General features: G+C 40.1%; 2 protein-coding genes across 4 annotated transcripts in view; both read right to left on the bottom strand.

Annotated features, from left to right (window-relative positions):
• Positions 1-405: 405 nt before the first annotated feature.
• Positions 406-5387, bottom strand: efhc1 (EF-hand domain (C-terminal) containing 1). Its single transcript, XM_063496100.1, has 9 exons — positions 5322-5387; positions 3495-3716; positions 3124-3411; positions 2869-3018; positions 2448-2634; positions 1950-2176; positions 1290-1430; positions 807-1020; positions 406-587 (listed from the first exon to the last, which is right to left on the bottom strand). The coding sequence occupies exons 1-9, from the start codon at positions 5385-5387 to the stop codon at positions 406-408; spliced, it is 1677 nt and encodes a 558-aa protein (XP_063352170.1).
• Positions 5388-6156: 769 nt separating this feature from the next.
• The window catches only part of LOC134643046 (protein eva-1 homolog A), a 77529-nt gene continuing 62890 nt past the window's right edge, over positions 6157-20795 (bottom strand). For 2 of the 3 annotated variants that reach the window (XM_063495245.1, XM_063495246.1), the window contains 3 exons: positions 12367-12501; positions 9407-9589; positions 6157-8156 (listed from right to left, as the gene is read on the bottom strand). In XM_063495245.1, the coding sequence (XP_063351315.1) occupies positions 7777-8156; positions 9407-9589; positions 12367-12501 (698 nt within the window). In that variant the 3' untranslated portion in view covers positions 6157-7776. The remainder of the gene's footprint in view (positions 8157-9406; positions 9590-12366; positions 12502-20795) is intronic. The other variant, XM_063495247.1, reaches the window with a different exon arrangement.

The following is a 20795-nucleotide window of genomic DNA, read 5'->3' as shown; positions in this document are numbered from 1 at the left end:
GAAAAAAAAAGACTTATCACTTGTTTGAATTTCTGTTTTCAGAAGCGGTGTCTGAATGCACAAATTTGACGTCTTCTCGTCAGAGACGCCATAAGGTTAATTTTAAAGCAACAACAATAGGTCGCTGTATTTATCATTTGCCTCAATGTACAGTATCACTTGAAAGGTGTCATGTTTATTGTTAAATTGTCAAGAAAATTTTAGCAAAGGCTTTGATTTACAGTAGATTTATTGCAGAAGAAGAACTCTGAAATAAGGAAATTCTTCACATCAACAAGACTGCTCTGTTGCTTCACCTGACAATGAGAAGGGGGGGGGGGGGGGCAGTTAGGATGAGCATGAACTAATTAGCATTTATTTTTTGAAAAGTGATACCTACCTGCTCAAAGGTATCATTGACATAATTTAGTCTAAATGGCTGGTATAGTCTTTCCCATCTTGGTCAGGTGGCTGGGTAGTTTCAATTTCCACACCCAGCTTCTGCCGCAAAGAATCCAGTGTCTTGGAAGGGATGTCACTCCAGTTAGACTCCAAGTATTTGAGCACATAGTGGTCGGCATCAGTCAACACAAAGCGGTGACCAAAAACTGAAAGTGAGGGGGGGAAAAAGGTAAAATGTATAATTCGGATATTATACTGAAGATTACATTTAAGGTGTCATAACTGAGAAATGTTACTGTATTTTAAAAAAAAAAAATGCATATATAATCATTTTCAATTTGAAGTCAGAAACATGCTTAAAAGAAGTTGGGATAGTGGCATGTTTGTTTTCCCAGTCCTGGTTAACATAGGATTTCAGCTGTTACCTTCCACAGTGGCCCCGATAGCGAAGTCTGCAGGTGAGTAGTACGCAGGTTTGTCTACAGTAGAGCCCGGCTTGGGGACACGGGACTTTTCCAGAAATTTTCCACCAATGATACCAGAGTTGCGTGTGGTCTTTTCAAAAATGCTGATCATGTCATTGGACAGGAAGTAGGACAGGATGAAACGCCGGTCTTCATCTTCAGGATTCTGGGAGTCCTGGAATGCAACATAGGCAGGCTTAACCAAGGTGTAAAAATAAAAATAGCTTTTTGCATAATCACCCCTTTTTAAATACATTTTTACTGAGGAGTAAAAATGCTTCTAATCTGCAGTGTTTCTGAGAAAACCCTGCTCATTGCAAAATGAGGAGCAAGGCTTGGCTTTTTTAATCTCATTAGAATCGTCTACTTTAGGTAACTTTCAGTGATTCAGTTCTTTTCAAGTTCTTTTACACTACTACAAATGCTCTGCTAAATGTTGCTCACCAGTCTGGCACTGTAGCGCAACACTTTATGGTCGTTCTCTAGCATCTTTACCACGTTCACTTTGGGAGGCTCGGGAATCAGATGCAAACAATTCTGAAGAGAATCCTCAAGTGAACCAAAACCATTGTAGGGAGGAACTGTCTGTAAGAATGGACAGCATGGAGAAAGAGAGAAGGAAATGGACATGAAGTAATAATGTACAAAAACATATACACTTCTGCTGCTGTAGTCCATCTGCCTAATTGAGCTACTATTGCCTTCTTATCACTCTGGCTTAAAGCAGTATAAAGGATGCCTCCTCAGTGATACAGATTAGCTCTGACAGCATGGCTGGAATTGCTTTTTACCTTCTGAATCTGTCTGTGTGTACGCAATCATGGCAAAATTAGGTCCTTGAGACACTTACTACAGCAAGAACTTCTTCAAAGGTAGTTTTTAGAGCTTTATCAAGTGTTTATATGACTATCTGTAGACAGATTCTGTCAAGATGCGGGTGTATCGCTGACATCATAATGAACGTCAAATTCACAGATAGATGTAGTTTATAATCGTTTTGTCTGGTGTAATCACATTCCAAGATGGGCTTCAGTTTAAATAAATTTTTTTCTAACATAAACCCCCCCCCCCCAAAAAATAGGTTAAATATACAGTTCAATTTACCTTCTTCCTGTCTTGAGGCATATCAACCTTCTTTGGTATCTCTATGGACTTCATCTCCATTTCCGGGTGGTTCTTTTGGTAATATTCTTTAGTGAAGCCATCACAGTCATAAAGCAGGAAGTTGCGCCCCAGTAGTTTCATCCTTTGACCCACCTGGAAGTCTTTTGGGGAGTAATACTCATCCACCTCTTCCTTTGAGACCTCCATCACTGCGCTGGGGAAGTTCTCTACAAATAAACAAGAGTACACCGATGTAAAAATTAATAATACAAAATATTATCACAGTCTCAATGTATTTTTGATGTATCTAGAAAACTGAGTACTTTGTAGAAGCCAGTGTAATTAATCTTTTTACATAACATGTCATCACTTTTATCATCATTGCATAAAGTCGTTTATGTCATACATAAAGTAGGAAAGACAAAAAACATAACTGATGACATAACAAATCAAATCGGTTAAATGCACATTTAACCAACACACAGTACTGTATCAAACCTGATTTGATCTTTTTGGGTAGTCTCTGCCTCCGCATCAGGATGGGGAAGGGATCCCGGCCGCTGTTCGGTTGGTGGACCTCTGCGATCTCCGCTGTATCATCCACCAGGTAATAGTGAATGGTAACAGGCCTGGACTCCCCATACAGAGAGTCAGCATCATCCCACAGAGCGAAGAAGCGTAACACCTAACCAAAAAAGTGTAGAAGAATGAAACTACAAATACAGGCATGCTTCTAATATATCTGCCATTTATTTCATGGCAGGGATACCCCATCAAGGAATTGAATTTCTAACACTTATTAGAACACTAACACAAATCAAGATTGGTGGATTCAAACCTTGGACGCTGTTGTGATGTGACAGTGCTAAACGTGATAAATGTTACAGAGTCAGCTTGGAAAGGACGGAATTTCATTCACCTTGCGGTCCATGTTGAGAAACTTGTGCAAATTATCAAATGTGGAAGGTGTAGTGTGACACGGTGGAGGGTTTTCACGACGCATGATGTAAGGATCCGCTGGCATTGGCTCAGGGTCATTTACAATCATGCCTTCACTTTCCATAAATTCCTGTACGAAGAATGAGAGATCAGAACACACAGGAAGTGTATTTATAACAGCAGACTTCTAATGCATAGTTTCATTTCCACAGCATTCAAACACATAAGGTTGTACCTTAGTAAAGGTATCACACTGGGTGATGCGGTATTTGACCCCATACACGTCCAGGTCCATACCAAGGTTGAGATCTTTCCAATGGTAATGTTCTCCACGTTCATTCTTGGGCAACTGGTGGCGTTTGATTCGCTTTCCCTGTGGTATCCCAGAGTTCTCTACTGTGGGCTCGATGATGCAAATGCTGTCATCCTCTAGGTAATAGTAAATTACCACAGGGCGCACACGGTACTCCTCTTCAGGAGAATACAAGATAGCCTCCATAAAATATCCAAAGTAGCGCAGCGCCTGCAAGACAGGTGGTAGTGATGAATAACAGATGAGGAACCTTTATGTTTTTATGAGTCTTACAACTTTAGGTGTTACCAGACCTTCTTGTCAAGGGCCACATGAGCAGGGATAAAGTCTTCATGTACTCTTTTACCAAAGGGGCCATAAGTAAGGTCAGGTGTCTCGAAGGCTAACTCACTAATCTCTTGTTGAGTGAGCTGCTCTGATAAAAGAGGGTCGTTGCCAATGCCCACAGTGGGACGTCGGGGCAGAGCATAGCCATTCCTATAGCTCAGAGTTTGGGGTCGATGGAAGGCTGACTTCTGCAAACACAGAGGAAGAAATAAATTAGCTCAGGTAAATACAAACAGAAATTTAATTACATGAAGCACTTATCACTAATTGATGCGGTTTACACTTAAATACCAATATGGGAGTGTTCTGTAAAATATTACAGTAGTGTGTGCAAGTCTTGAGCCACCCATTGTGTATTTTTTGTTCCAAATAGCCAACAATTCTCCAGGCTTTCTTAAGGTCTTTTAATGTTGTTCTTTTGGCTGCTTTTTCAAGGATTTTAATTCAAGTCCTTGTTCCTGACCATTTTAGAGGAATTTTTTAATTGTTAACCCACTTGACATTGACCTATGAATGACTGAAGCATAAAAAAGACACCTAACTCAAGCAATGAGCCAGTGTTGTCTACACATAGCAGACAACTTTACAACAAACCAATCTAAAAATATATCTCTAGTTATCTTACTAATATACTGTCACAAAAACACATCATCTGTTCCCATTAACACAGAACACAGAAAACACAGGTATTTTATTTATTTATTTTTTGCCAAAACACATTTCCAATGCGGTGAAGGAATAACTGGATAGAAAAACACACAAGGGAGCACAATCAGTGATAGACTGGCCTCCCAGTCCAGTCCTCAATGTTCTGATCATTTTTTTACATAGCATTTTTCTACTCCCTACAATCCAACATCATTCACCCAAATTCTTTCTATAAACCAATCGCTCACATTGGAGAGCAACTTGGGGTTAGTATCTTACCCAAGGATATTTGGCCATACTTGTAACCAGGGATCGAACCACTAACCGTCCAATTAGTAGATGACTTGCTCAACCTCCTGAGGTACCACCCCTGTTAATGAAACAAAAGGCAGCTAGAATCCAAAGAAGATCTTTAAATGTCCCCCAAGAGGCATGGGGAACTATTCACGAAGACTACTTCAAGAAATGACAAGCATTGTTGCCCAAGAGTTCTGTTTGTGTTGAAGAATAAAGGTGCTCAGACCAAATATTGACTCAAGGTGATTAGAATTGTACAAACTCTGTTTTTGCCTTCAGTACTGTATTCCCATGTAAGTTTGCACATGTTCCAATACATACTTGCGCCCATTTCTCATTTCCCTAGGAAAATAAAAGAAACGAGGGGTGGCTCAAGACTACTGAACAGTACTGTAGATCAAATATTGAGCGCTATGCCTGTAGGAAGACAAAATAACAATAACATCCCTAAAGTATAGCAAGAATGCATAGCAACAATCCTGGGATAAATTCTGTCTGTGTTAACTGGCAACAGTGAATTTGCTATTTTATGAAAAAATAATAATAATTAAGTGTTATTATGATTCAAAGCATTGCTGTTCATTTTTATTGGGCGTGGTAAAATAAAGTAACCTTATAAAATAACTAATAATTATCAAAGACTCTTTAGAGAACATCCGGGATGTTTTAAAGGTCACTCGAGAGCTGGCTAGTACTTTAGCAACACAACCTAACCAGTGGAGGAATGTAAGAAGACATCTGCATTATTAAAAAATAATCGACAAATATTCAAAAAGTAAAATTCTGTCAATCATTAATGTTTCAAACTACTAAGCAAACCCTATAGTTTTGTTTAATCATATTCTTACCGTTACATCTCGAAATGTATATCCCGGTAAAAAGGGTAGTCCGTGGCTGTTCCAGGTACACGACATTTCCAGTCTCGATATTTTTTATTTTGTTTAATTTCCTCCTCTGCACAAGATGTTAGCAGTGCTAATTGTGCAATTTGTGGATTTAACAGCAGGTTTCGTTGGTGTGTAAAATTGCACGAGCGCTCTCACCGTGGTAAGTTTATGGTATCCATGGTAACGACAGCAGCGTCTCAATGGAAACAAAACAAATAATTCCTAAAACAGAATTAAATTCGCGGTAAAAGCCCAAGGAAATACTGAAATTCACAGCGGCAAACACAAAAACAGAGGAATAAAAACGGCAAAAATAAAATACAGTATAATAACATGATCTTAAGTTGTTATAATTTCTATTTTTTTTAATTTGTATTTTTATTTTAAGTATTTTTTTATGTTATACCCACTAAAACAAATGCATTTATCTATATAGTTGTGCTGACTTTGTATAGCTAGCCAAAGTGATTTGCAGTCATAACTTCACTCCTTATGTGCTGCATTAAAACACACTGTAGAGATCTATCTTCATCACAAGGTGGCGCTCAATAACAAATCTTACAGATCCAAGTTCTCCTTTATGCTGTCTATGGCCTCCTTGTGTAAATCCGTATTATGTATGAACTCCCTGTATTCTCAGTACTGGAATTAGGCTAAAGCGTCTTCTTTTTCCTGAGACTCACAATATAGTCTTAAAGTCAAAAATATAGGTCAATGTACACAGTTGCAGCGTGTTTTTTTCAGAAGAAAGTGCAGAAGGAAAAAAAAAAGACATGTTATTTTTAACACAGTTTATTCCAAGCACAGGAGTCATATTTTGGTCTCTCACATCACCAGTTATTGGCACATTTTAATCCCATTCAAAATTAAACACAACAAATATCCTTGTTAGAAAAAAAAAAAAAAAAAAAAAAACTAGGAGAAGTGCAGGGTGTATGTATGGTGGAGGGAGTGTTGTGAAGATGACCTTAATATGTCCTGTTTACTCTTTAATTATGCTCACAAAAATACCAAACTGATTTATGAAAACTAACTCTATGCTTGAAGTCAGGGAAGCACGAGCAGAACTGGACTGACAACTGGTTATAAGATTAAACTGGCGACATGTTTCGCCACTTTCTGCAGCGCTGGTTTCCACAGGCATCTGTTTAGCATCTTTGAAATGAATACATGGATGGCGCAAGACCTGAAATTCACACATTTGTCATGAGACAAGACCATAAAAATATTTTGTAGCAAAGTCACTGAGAGAAATTGGCATTTACTGGTAATGCACATTTACATCTGGGGAGAAGTGCAATGTTTAACAGACACATTCAGCTTTTACACATGGTCCACCTCAGCAAAGGGAAGGGAACGAGATGAATTTATGATTTCCAATCAATAAATAATTTGACCAGTTACAGAGACACTCATCAGCTTCATTTCTGACAAAGAGATGTAACAGTTGGAAAAGGCACTGCACTGTGAGTTAAACATACTGTATCAAAAATAAGATTTAAAAATCACTAAAACCTCTTTGAGGCTCTTTATATGATTTTCCTAGTTCTTCTCTTTAAATGCTGGCAAAGCGGTTTAAATGGGCCGATCCCCTTCTTAATAGCCAAAAAAAAAACATCAACCAAACACAGAAACACTAGGATTGCATCCCTGAGGTGCTAGACCAGACAACCTTCGCCAAGTATAAAAATATCTCATAATAAACCATACTTGACAACAAAAATACGCAACATTAATAAACTATTAAATATTTTAAAATATATTTCAGAAGGGCTGAGATGAATTCCCACAAAAATATCTTTTGGTTTTATAAAGCTCAAAAGGCAGCATGGTTATTCACTGTGGAAAGATTATCTTACATTGTCAAGTGCACTTGCTTTATGCTACCCCTCTGCTAAAGTTCACACTTGAATACTGGAGGGTACAGAGCATAAAGCTGTAAGTGTCACAGTCTCTTCCAGCTGCCTGGGGTTCTGTATAAACAGACCTGTCTGAGGCCTTGGTCCTTCAGTCACCATGTAGTCTCTGCAGGCCTATGTATGTCTAAGGCAGCTAACCCATAAATCCCCACTTCAAAAAGGCCTGCGGAGGTCATGGGCAAGGCAGTGCAGCCTTTCACCTCTTGCTTCCTCCAGCCAAGAGGTAAGCTTACCATACAGAAAGGGAGCTTATTGTTTTACTCAAAAGGGGAATAGCTTATGATACCCAGAGGAATATGCAAATCAGCAGAGAAGGAGGACTTTCTTTAAAAGTCTGCAATACCTTCCACTTTTCTCATCAGTAAGAGTCCAGCTGCTTTTGCATTCATGCTTATAAAGCTTCATCGAGGCCTTGTCCCTTTCCACTCCAACCCAAGTGTGTTCTAAATTTTTGTTTGAGTCAAGTAAGCCGCCTATCAATCGTCCCTCTGCAGTCCTCAGTAATACCGATTGAGGCTCCGTGTCCCTGGGATGTCCGGCTGTCCGTTCATCCAGATCTCCCGGATGATTCGCTCCCTTTCCTCAAGCCTCTGTGCTCTTTCCAGCTCCTCCGCCGACGTGAACACGTTCATGTTGAGCGTACGCTCAAAGCGCCGGTGTCTCCGCGCCGACAGATCTGAGGTGGTGTCCCAGTCTGAGTCCGAGTCGCTGGAATCGGAGGATGAGTCGGGAGGACGCGGTCGTTTCTTGGCGGGAGGCCGCTGGCGGGGCTGGCAGTCGGTACGACAGGAGATCTGTACTACCAGGGCGAAGAGGGTGAGGAAGAGGCCCAAACACACACCACAGACAAAGAATAGTGCAGCCCTCTCTGGGTGGTCTGTTGTAGAAGAGAAATTGGAAATTGTTAGTTGACTTTATGAGGAAAATGTGTCGAACACTAAGCTGAGTCTTTCTCACTGGGTTTCTTATTTTTTCCTGACCTGTTTAGTCAGATGCATTTCACTCAGTGTAATGAACATTGTCTGCACAGCAAGTGTTCATGTGGCTTGGTTTAGTTAAGATGTCTTACAGATTCCGCTACTCCTGGTTTTCATCTTCAACAGATGTCACAGCTCTGATGGGATCTGTGTTTCACCACTGAAAAAACCAAAGTGACTCTAGCTCCATTTGTACGAGACGAGAACAGCTCTCCCTTTTCAATGAATGAATGCCATTTTCAGCTTTGAATCCTTCATGTCTTCCTTGCATTTTGCATGCAGGTACTTTGCATTTGCATTCTGAATGAATCCAGCTCAACTGCAGATACTTCTGTTTATATTATTGTTCATTAATATAATCAATTTCATTTCTCTTTTACCATTAAGACGTTGAGAATTTTTCTTGAAATCCTAACATGCAACCTTTTTTGAGTTCTGAGGAAACCTTTAAAGAAAGCTAAAAGCTAAGTGATCTATGTAACCACCTGAGCTCATGTTCACTGCATGCCTTGTGTATTTATTTGACCTTCTGTGCTGCACATTTCACTATGTATAAACTGTTTATAGCAGGAAACAGGCAAACTATTTCAGTGACTGTTTTAGCAGCTGCTTAGAGCTGGTGACCCACACTGTGTAATGTATAGAGACATTATCTCTGCTTACATCCTCTGGCCCACATTTACCCACCTATTAGTGACAAGAAATGGGAAACGGGAATTTTACACACATCAGTCCATGCAGTGCAATCCCGTGGTCACTAATCTCATGGGCCAAGAAGCAACCAGGAGCTGATAATGCTCTTGAACACAGAGATCCAGCCTTATTGTTTGCTAACAGAGCAACGAGAATCCCTGCAGTGGAACTGTATCTCTTTCCCAAAGAGATCAAGTTTCTTTCGTCCGCCCCTTTATTTCCTGAGGGGCCGCCACAGCGGTTGGATCTGCATATTTCGATTCGGCACAGATTTTACGCCGGATGCCCTTCCTGGTGCACCCCTCCCATTTATCCAGGCTGCAAGGTGAATGCATTAACCTTTACACTGTGGGGCTACTCCCTAAGCAGATGCAGTTAAGATCTCTAAAAGTCTAACTGCCAGAGATTACGCTATACATGTGATGTTACAGTAGATTTCAGAACAATGCTACCCGACCTGATATGTAAGTGTAGGCTGCCAATGCGTTACTAATGAGGGCCATGTTGCCACTCGATGTTGAGTTGATGATGGGATTCATGTCCGGGGGATGCAATGGACTTTCTTCTCTTTCTTCTCCTCCTTTTCCGTTTTCAAAAGACTTTTCCTCGTCGGCGTTCGTCTCCCTGGGTTTCTTCCTTTCTGGAAAAAAATGTAAATTAACAGGACATGAGTACACAATGAGTAGTTTACAGCAGCTAGATGTACAGTTACATTATGATGGTGCTGCTTTTACAGTAAATCCAGAATCTGCTGTTGCTGATTCATTGTAATGACATCAGTCTCAGTCGCCTACAGTCTCACAGTGGTTTGGGGGAGATTTTATCACATAAATTTTCTAAAAAGATGCGTCACGCATAAGACACACACACACACGTACACATTCACAGGGAGCTTTGTGATTCAGAAGATAACACAACATCCTTTTCTGTTAAATTCATTCTGACTCAGGTCATTAAGAAACAGAGAACCACATGGAAAAGTTTGTACTCTGGAGACATTTCAAAAGCTTCCCAAAATCTTAGAAAAAAATGTTCTATTTATAGATGGGAACGACTACTTCCTGCTCTAGATTTTTCTTTTTTCACTTCTTTCAGTGTTTACCAGCTGGGGTTTGTTGTGCACTCACTGCAAAGAGAGTGTGTGAAAGAGAGAGAAAACAGGAGCACCATGAATTAATTACAGGGATTCATACTCATGTTACAGCTGCCTTTAGTTTACCTGACGTAGTTGTTTATGGGGTAGGGTGGAACTACTGCAAGTTTAGCTCCACCGAAAAAAAGCAACCAAACCTCAGACAGTCAAAATAAACAGAAGAATTTAGTTTAGTGACCTGAGCTCTCTCTCTGTGTATGTGGTTGCATAGTCATTTTTACATGCTTTATTTCTTTTGTCAATGAAGGTAAGCATACTCTGGTGATTTGTCACACGCAAGAATGACCTCTAATTGCAGAGTCTCTAAGGTGTGTCGGGCTCTCTTTATCTGATAAATGCAGTTTATACTGGAAGTGCTCGCTGATGAGGTAAATGCTTCCACCTGGACCTACGGCTATGTTGCACACACGAGCTAACGTTCAACCGCAATCTGTCTCAACTCACAGAAAACAGACAACTTTTGTCACATTATCAATGAAAATATAAAATACATTGTTGTTATACTGTTGTCTCTACGAAACAATACATTTGTGTTCAGAGGACTAGCTTTCCTGTGGGAAACTAAAGACACCCTTCTTACTTCCTTAGGCAATAAGAGCATACATACTAGCCGGATATTGCTAATCAAATGCACTTCATTAACTGACAGTCAGCAAGTGTTAGCACCTCTATAAAAACAAAAGTGTTGTCAGTTCATTGGTCCAGTGTGTTCAGGTGTGTGTTAACACGACATCCCAGTGAATTCAACCTAAGATCATGTCGTGCAATGCACAGGGAAACTAACTGAAGAGTCAAAGAAAGAGCTTGTCTTCAATGAAATAAATGGAAAAAGAAAAGTCAAGTAATCTGTGTGAACTGCACAGCAGCAATGCCACATCAAGAAGCAGCTGGAACCAAAGATGGAGACAATAAAAAGTTCAGTGTTTGTGTTTGTGCCATATGATGTTTACAAAGCTGTATTTTAACTTGTACACATAAAACCAATTTTGCAAGGATAGGAAATAAACAAGACTGCATTCAAAATCCATGTTTATATAATGGTATTCCTCTAAAAGCTATGATATCATGGTCTTAAGCATCACATAGTTTTGCTGAATTATAGTAACAAGCACATAAGTGTACAGAGTGAGGAATATATGATAACAGCGATAGAAAAGGCATAATCTATCAAGGCAGTAGTACAACACGCAAAGCTTTTAAAATCTGAGAAATCAAAATTGGATGAGAAAATTGATATTAATCCATGTATGATTAATATAAATATCCTTATTAGCTTATGATGGGAAACAAATGGATACAAGTAGTTTATTAGTGGTGCATTAGTCTAAAAGTTCAAATCTGCCTCTTCAATCATGCATGTACTCACTTGTGTTATATAGTAAATACAGTAAGTAGTGTTTTTATGGTATGCCACTTCCTGGACTATTTTTTGGCAGAGGGCAGTGACTTCCTGGAGCCTTTGCTGTCTGCATGGCTACCTTTGGTGATCAAGCAAAAAGATTCAATCTATGTCAACATACCCATCATTTTGTGCAGTCTAACATTAACTAAAGAGAAATACTAAAGTAAGAAGAACAAGGCACCTGAATTTACAGTGAATCACATCTTTATTTGGTTGAATATTTCTTTTGAAAACCTCTTCTTCACCATGTTTTATCTGCTATCACACAATCTCACGAGAAAGGTTAATCCAGAGTTAGTTTATGAGCAGTGCGTAAATTTGTGGCAATGAGGAGAAGACATTCATGCATCAGGAACCGTCAGCGCTACAGCACACATCTTCTGTCCTCCACCTCTCATAACTGCTCATTCATTCTTCTATCCTCCTAATCAGCACAGTGCCAGTAGCTTAGCAGAGTAATTAGTGTGCTGGATGCAGGCCACCATTGCTCATGAATAAAGCTTTGTTTAAGTTTCTTTCTTGCTGGCGTCTATTCTTTTTCATTCTCTCATTCCGTTGTTCTTGGTCATTCATTCTCTGGGAATTTGAAAGCCTGACTTATGTTGTTGTACATGCAGTGCAATCATTGGTTGTTGGGAAGGAGTATATTGTGAGTACCATCAATCAGAAAGGATCCATATGGAAACAGTTGAACTTGTGTTACTTTGAAAATGCACACAACCACGCTCTGACTTAAGACCTCAATTAGATCAAGGTCTGATGCTCAAGAGGCCTCAAACCTGTTTAGCGTTAACTACATTTCATGGGGGGGTGGGGGGTGAGAGTGTATGAGCTTATACACTATATTTGTCATTTGTCTCACCTGGAACAGTGTCAGGGCTTTTGACTGAGCTCCCTTCAGGAGGGCTGTCTCCCACTATGTTAGGGTCATGGGCGCTGGGTGCTGGGTGGTAGGCTGGTGGTCTGGGGCCCTGCTCGTGGAGCAACTTCTTTGGGACTACAAAGAGAAGGAAGTAAAGCCAGGAAGGGGTTTGTAGGGAAATGAAAGACAGAACAGAGCATAATTAGACAATGCAGTATTGGAGTATTTGTAGGTAAAGGAGGTAAAGGGCAATGCAGTATTTGTAAAGCAATATACTGGATTATATTTTCAAAGCAACCAGTTTTTAGTCAGAACTATCTTCTTCTCTACCCTCTAGTGCACACAGCTGTGCAGTCTGTCGTTTCTGTTGCTGTTGTTGATAAGGATTAAGACTCACATCAACTGCTGATTCATTTCATTAGGAGTCAAACAAAGGTAAACATACTCAAGAGTATGCTGTCACTGACAGTGTCAGACAGCGTTGTGGCCATGATTCACACACTCTTCCGGACCATGCATGCGAGTTCCCAAAAGTTACGCTGCCCCCGCCATCACAACCCCCCAACCTAACAGTGTCCTGTTAGTCAAGGAGGTTTCACTCTTTCCCCAGACACAAACCTACTGGGCTATACATTCCTGCCGGCTCACATGCGGTTTCGGAGGCCGAGCCATGCTCCGGTCACTGTGTTTGTCCGCTCTGTCAGACTGGCTGACAGTTCACAGCTGAACAGATGACTGTCTGTCCAGTTGTTGGTCATTCTTGCATTTTCACTGCTGTTTGCGAACAACGGCCACAAAGACAAATCTGCTGCTTTTTTTCCCCGTGAGATCATCAGTACTAATAGTAAAATTATGACATGAAAATTGGGGTAAAAATGCAGCATTTGTTTAAAGGACAACGATAAATACGCTGATCAAATTACCAGAGACGTATTTTGGCAGTGATCCAAGAGCCAATCAAAGCACAGGAAGGAGCAGAGCAGGCCACACTCCCCCGTTGCACTGGATGATGCTTTTGGCTTGTGCACATTTTTCCAGTTGTAGGTAATGATGAAAAGATTGCACATGCACATTATGATACAATTTGTGTAATTATACTCTGTGACATTTTGCCTTTATCGGATATTGGACAGTACTGGCTGATAAGAAATGCTGGTGGCCTCAGTTACACGATCTTCCTACTAAACCTGTTCTTCCATAACAGGACAATTAAGCAGACAAAGAGCTCTCTTTGAAGAAGCAATAAATAAAGATGGAGGATATGGCTGCTTAAGTAAACCAGTATGTTGCCTCTACTTTGCAGAATGCATTTATGGTGTTTAAGACCAAAATTAATATGCAAACCATTTTCTTAAGGTTGACTTGGTTGATTTTTGTGCCGTGCATCAAAAAAGAATGAGACAACACGGGAATGTGGAGAAGACTGAAGTATTTCTTTGTGCAGGAGGTTAAGTGATTAACTCAATTTGTATTTCTGCAGGCACTAAAAACAGCGAAGGCTCAAATATCTGAAGGACTTCAAAACTGTGCAGGCTAAAAGATTATAAGAGAATATACAATCAATACCATTTTAACTTCTGACAATTAAACAGAGAGAGCAATAGACGTGAAAAAGATGTTTTTCTTACAGCAGTTTAAAGACTGCACTTAAAGTAGTTTCAACAGCTCTTGTTCCTGGGGGACTTGGATCTAACAGGTCTGACTTTAACCTCCTCAACATCAAGTAACAACCAGTAAATGATTTTTGATCTTTGTTTCAGTTTCAAGAAGACCAATAGCAATGTAGTTTCTCACCAGTTGTATAAACATACATGTATATTTGTATTTTTACATAATCTTGGGCAAAATACTGAAAACAGTGTTGTTCCTGATGTGTGAATGTTAGATAGAAAGCACTTGTATGAATTTGTGTGTGAATGGTGAATGAAAAATGTTTTTTAAAGCACTGTGAATGCTTGAGTAGAAAAGTGAAAATAAGATTTTCATATCGGTAAAAAACTTTATATAACTGTGTTATCTCATGTGCGATCTCTCAACAGAAAAGATTTTTAAAAATGAGACTTAGAAGCCCAAATTTAACCTGGTTTGGTTGGGTCAAACTAAGAGGAGATAAAAAAAAATACCAAAATTAAGAAGTGAGATTTGGCCTGGCAGGTTCCCTTGTTCCTTCTCATCAGTCTGACACACTAATCACAGGGCTCCAACTCCCCCACTGCCATGTTGCCGTGGTCCCATGCCACGCCCTTATTATAGGCTTCTGATTGGTCCTAATTGGCTGCACATGTGGACCAGAGTCACAGCTGAAGAGGGCACAATGTGACTTATACACACTGTGAAACATGCATTTTCTTCACTAACAAAAGACTATGTAATCGGATGCATTACCTGGCCAATGCACATGCACACACAGTCCACCAATCATCCAAAACAACAGTCTGCCAAGTTTTTCTGCACACTTTATTTGCTAACAAAAAACGGTACAGTATAGTATAGTATATTGACTGCTGCCTTTCTAAAAATAAGTGTCAAAAAGCTAAAACCCCTCAAAATAAGCAACCGCAAACCACGCTTAAGGAGCCAAGCATTTAAACTAAATCAGTAAAAGAGAGACAGAGGAGTGCAAGGGAGCGAAACCCAGCACATAAATCACACTCTCCAGCCTTCGTTATAATGACATGGTCACATAAATGTGGAGCAAATGAGTCCTCAAACTTCTTAATATAACTCTGCTACATGGGATCTGTCCCAGAACTGTACCTCTCAGAGCCCTGGATCGCCACAGGGAGCGAAGATACGAGGCGGGAAAGAGTGCCCTTAACAATGGGCTGTGTTTACACTGGCAGAGCCCAGCTTTGTTTTCACTGGGCTCTGCAGGCCAGAGAGTGTGTGCATGTCTGTATGTGTCTGTGTTTGTGAGCCATATGCTGACCATTGCAGAACACCATTGGGACAAAGCCCTATAAGCCAGAGGGGATATAATGAAATATTAAACCATAGTAAATCTCAAAGACCTCGGCCAATAATTTGCACATACTTTTGCCTTTATGGGTTTACACGGGAGACTGCTGAAGACTAGATGTTTGAGGTATTGTTTAAGGGCATCCTTGATGGTTGGTCAGCTTCAGCCATTTAAAATTTGACCCCAAAAATGAGCGCAAGAAACTGTAAAATAGACATGGAGACACTGCATAGAGATGGGAGTCGTTTCCCGTGTCAGAAACTTCCAGAGTTTGTTTCAAATGAGATATTTATCATTTCAAAAATAGCTTGACTCTTTAATCTGTTGTATAATGGATAATAAACACGGTTAGATGGCAAAACACATAACAGATTGGGTAATACATTTTTCTTAAATGGACTCTTCAAAAGAACCAGTCCACTGACACAATGTGCACGCACACGTGTGCATGTGTGTAGGAAGTCTGAGCAAAAACGTCTGGTTTTCATCAGCACACAACCAGTGCCAACTTAATCTACGACATTAAAGTGCTGGTTAAGGCTCCACTTTCACTTGATACATACATAAAGGCAGTGCCTCAAAAAACTCCATGTTTATGGACACTCAGATTCACAAAATGCTTTTAATGTTCTATTACATCTTTTCAAGTCTCTGCTTCCCACAAAGGCAGGCATGCAGACAGACATCTGCATGCACATACTCATGAAGCCATCCACCAACCCATACACATACACATACACAGTCATTTTTCACTTAGCTAATGGCATTCCTGCAAAATAACATGCAAGGTGAATAGGGCAGAAGCTGAAGGTGTTGAGATTGCATTCCTCCTCTCCCTCCCTTTGCTCTTTCTCTCCAACCCACAGCGTAACACTCTAACACCATCCAGCTGACAGCAGCTTATTGGGCTTGGGTATCACTGTGTGTGTGTGTGTGTGTGTGTGTGTGTGTGTGTGTGTGTGTGTGTGTGTGTGTGTGTGTGTGTGTGTGTGTGTGTGAATGAGAGAGAGAGAGAGAGAGAGAGAGAGAGAGAGAGCACATTTAATAGCAGTGTGGGAGGCTGCCAGTATTCAATATGCAGAATGATTTTGCATTTTTCAGATAAGAATGGTATAAAACAACATAAGTGCATAAGTGTAATACAAAGCTGGGGTCTTACAGCCATGTTTATCTCCCTCCAAATGCACTACTTCGACCTCACACTGTGAAAATTTATGTTTTTTTTCTCTAAATATCCCCGTGCTTGCATGACTGAGAGCGCGTGTGTCGGTGAGCATGATTAACACACTCATTCTTGTCTTATGTATACAAAGTAGACCAGCTTTTGCACCAGTAATGTGAACTCTACCAAGGGACTGGTGGTCTACACCGAGGACCTTTCCTGGTTCTGCTTCCATTTTTATGTGAGTTTGAGGAATCCAAATTACTTATATTACTCCATTAGGTTTAGTAGCAGTGTACATGCATGTGTGTACAAAAATACTGCACAATGAGACTGTGGTATCCATAAAGGAGAATGCCAGTGGTTTTAGTTCATTAAATAAAAATGATATCAAATTTACACAACTTGACTGTTTTATGATGCATGCTGTAAGTCTTACATTTACTTTCTAGATCAGGATAGCTGTAAATTTACATTTTTATGCTACATGAACTCAAAGACATGCTAAAAGGTTCGTTTTCACAAAACAACTACTTTTTGCCTCCCACACCTGTAAAATACAGAACGTACTTTTTTTAAGTAGTCTTGATCAATAATTCTTGAGTCTTTCTAAATGTCTTTCAAAGTTTTTCTTTGGACATTGGCTGCTTTTTCACTCATTTTCAATCTAGTCCTTCTATGTGACTGGAGTATTTTATTTGTTTGTAAGGCCACCTAACATGACCTATGAATCATTCGAGCATTAAAGGCACCTAACTCAAGAGATACACACTGGAGGCTCTGTCATGGTTTGGGGCTGAATTTCAGCCAATGCTTTTGGGGATCTTGCCAAAACTGATTGAAAAGTGCTGTCAGATTTTGATCCAACATGCAGCATCATTTGGAAAGCATCTAATTGGCAATGACTTAATTTCTGAGCATGACAAACATCCTCAAACATATTGCTGTAAAAGCATACGTGCATAGGAAAACACACAGTCGAACACTATTAATCATGGATTAACCTCCTGAGATCCCAGACCCTGACATTGAGTAAGCAGTATGGGATCATCTTTATAGAGAATGCGACAAAAGGCAGGCGACATCCAAAGAAGAGCTTTTATTGTCCCTCGGGAAGCTTGTTAGAATTTTGCCTCATGTACTTTATTTCCATGTACGCTTTCAGATGTTTCAATAAATTGCTGCATGTATTTCCCCTTCTCCTAGAAAAACATAAAAAAACGAGATTAAGAATTTGAAAAAACTTTGAGAAAATTTGAGAATCAAGCCTCACATCTTGGAAGGGTGGAGAAACCTTTTCTGCTTTATGTTTTGGCTCAGATGCTTAAACGAATAATGCAAAAAGTTGTGTCAAGTTATCTTGTCAGTGTGGATTGTTAAAGCTCGAAATAAACGAAGGGCATGTCCTGATGAAGCTTTTCTAATATGCAGTAATGCAGGTATGCAGTCTGTGTAAGACCCATTATGAAGGTGATGCAGTCTAAAAGCATCCAGAGTCAGGATACTGTGGGTTGGGAATGCATTCCAGAATGGAGAGAGTGGAACAGCTCAAAACCCCAAACCCTGCGTAGAATTTTTCCCCATTTACTTTAATGGATAACACACATCCCTCTGCTGTGAGATACCCACAAATGCTAATGTATGCAAACACACATAGACACAGACGCCCCGGCATGGGACCTCAACATGAACACTCTCACTTCACCACAACCATTGGTTAAACTTCCAAATCCCAGCCATGTGGGGTATTTAAACAGTCCACACACACAGTTGGCATCATCCACACAGATTCAGAGATAGAAATAGATGCTCTGTTGACAGCGCAGGGGTCATAACAATCAGTGAGAAAATCACTCAGCTGTGGAGCTATCCCCTCAGACCCCACACAGACACATGCTAGAGTTTATATCTTCATCCATGACCTCACTCCGAGTTTTAAGCATGCATAAAAAAGTAGGCACTGAACAGATCCATTCAGCCTACATATGAACCAAAGACAACCCAACTTGTGTCTCCTGCTATGTTAACATGACATATTTCTCCATTTATAACACCTATCCAGAACACACTTTTAATGCTGGAAATGTACTTAAATGACCATCTCTTCCACCCACTTTCTTTACATACCTAACACTCTGCTACTCCCAAATCTTTATTGGCTGGATGTGGGAGAGTCGGGCCACACTAGAGATCAGCAAAAGCTCAGCATTATCTGATGTTCCACTGGGCAAACAAGGATGAGACCAGCGCTGAATCATCAAATCAAGCCACCCGCCTAAACGCACTCCTTCATGTCAGTGTTGTGAGGTAATGGGATACTGAGTTTTTAGTGTGCAGAGGGCTGATGAGACCAGCAAATGACATAGTCCTTTTGCATACAGGACAGAGGGCGTGAGTTACTGAAACAAAGCAGAGAGGGAAAAAATAGTTGTGAAATAGTCGTGCTGTCTAGAATCCACACGTGACAGAAATAAAGGCAATAGCTTTCAACAAGCATGTTCCAACATATGTCAAGGTTGATCTAAACAATGGTGCTATCTTTAGCTGCAAGCAACAACTGGCTGTGCAAGGCAGTTAATAAAATCAACACTTGGCAACATGAAGTCTACTGGGGACCTGTTACTTCAATGAAAGATAAACTGTGATGCTACTACGAAAAATTATGATCATTTTTTATCATTTTTTGTCATATACAAATGAATCAGTGTAAGTCTTTGTGTACTGTTTAGTCAACTTTATTAAAGGTTGGCAGTTACTAAGCATGTTGGCAGTCCACATTCTTTCATTCTCGCTCAGTCTCTTGCACGCCTGAACAAAAGACTTCATTAAGCTTTAAATTAGCAGTGTCAGACTGAGCTCTAAAGTGACAAAAAGACAAGTTAATGCCAATATCATTCATACTGACGTGAAATGCTCAATTAAATTACTTTAATTTTCCACTTCAGCTCCCTCCTTGCCATCTGTTCATGGAGGAATGATCTGTAAGCCTGCCTAAACAGAATATATGCCATCAGTACTAAGCCAACGTTTTTGTCAGTGATATAATAGGATCAACAACAAATGAGTGGATAATGACGATGAGCTCCTCTCTATTTAAGGGTACCCTCCATATAAGTCAGCTTTCTTCTGATTGGCTCCCCTTTGCAAACAAAAGGACTAGGGAGCAGGTGTGTGGAGCTGTCTGAAACAGAGCATCCTTAAGCCTGAGCTTTTGGATGACCTAATATAATAAAAATGTAACACTATAACTGACATTCACAAGCCACTTTATTAGGTACACCTGCGCCTCAAAACAAATAGGCAATCAGTGAATTTTGGCATGTAGACAAAGTCAAGGCAATCTGCTGAAGTTCTAGCTGAGCATTAGAGTGTCGTAGCAGCATGTTTTATGAGACTTTGAATGTGCCATTGTTGTTGGTGCCAGACGGGCTCATCTGATATACTAGGATTTTCTCATACAACCATCTCTAGGGTTTAAAGGGAATGGTCCAAAAAAGAGAAAATATCCAGTGAGCAGGTTTCCTCTGTGCAAAAATGCTTTGTTGACGCCCCAGGTCAGAGGAGAATGGCCAAACTGCTTCTATCTGATAGGAAAGCAACAGTAACTCAAACCACTCATCACAGCATTGCTGAACACACAACATGTGAAACCTTAAAGCAGATGGGCTACAGCAGCAGAAGACTATACCATGGGCCACTCTTGTCAGCTAAGACCAGGAAACTAAAGCTACAATTCATTTTTCCAGTCCAAAATTGGACCAAGAGTGGTAAAACTTTGCCTGAAGAGATGAGTCTGATTTCTGCACTGACATTTGGATGGTAGGGTCATGTAGTTGGTGTAAACGACATGAAAGCATGAATCAGTCCTGCGTTCTATCAACAGATTCAGCCAGTTTTGGTGGTTCAATGATGTGGATGATATTTTCTTGGCACGCCCCTTAATAACAGTTGAGCATTGTTTGAACACTAGAGTGTACCCATCTTCTGTTGGATGCTTCCATAAAAAAAACATAATGCACCATGTCACAAAGCTCAAATCAACAAACTGGTTTCTTGTACATGACAATGACTTCACTGTACTCAAACGGCTCCCACAGTCACCAGATTTCAGTCCAAATCTGCAACAACTCGGTGATTCTATCAAATATCAATGAGCAATGCATCTATCATCTTGTTGAATCTATGCCATGAAGTATGAAGTCAGTTCTGAAGGCAAAAGGTGTTCAAACCTGGTTCTAGCAAGATGTACCTAGTGAAGTGTCTGGTCAGTGTATATATGACACAATGCACAAGAGGTTAATTTTAAAT

This window comes from Pelmatolapia mariae, linkage group LG15, assembly GCF_036321145.2.
Source record: "Pelmatolapia mariae isolate MD_Pm_ZW linkage group LG15, Pm_UMD_F_2, whole genome shotgun sequence".
Classification (NCBI taxonomy): Eukaryota; Metazoa; Chordata; class Actinopteri; order Cichliformes; family Cichlidae; genus Pelmatolapia; species Pelmatolapia mariae.
This window is presented reverse-complemented; position numbering and strand designations above follow the sequence as displayed.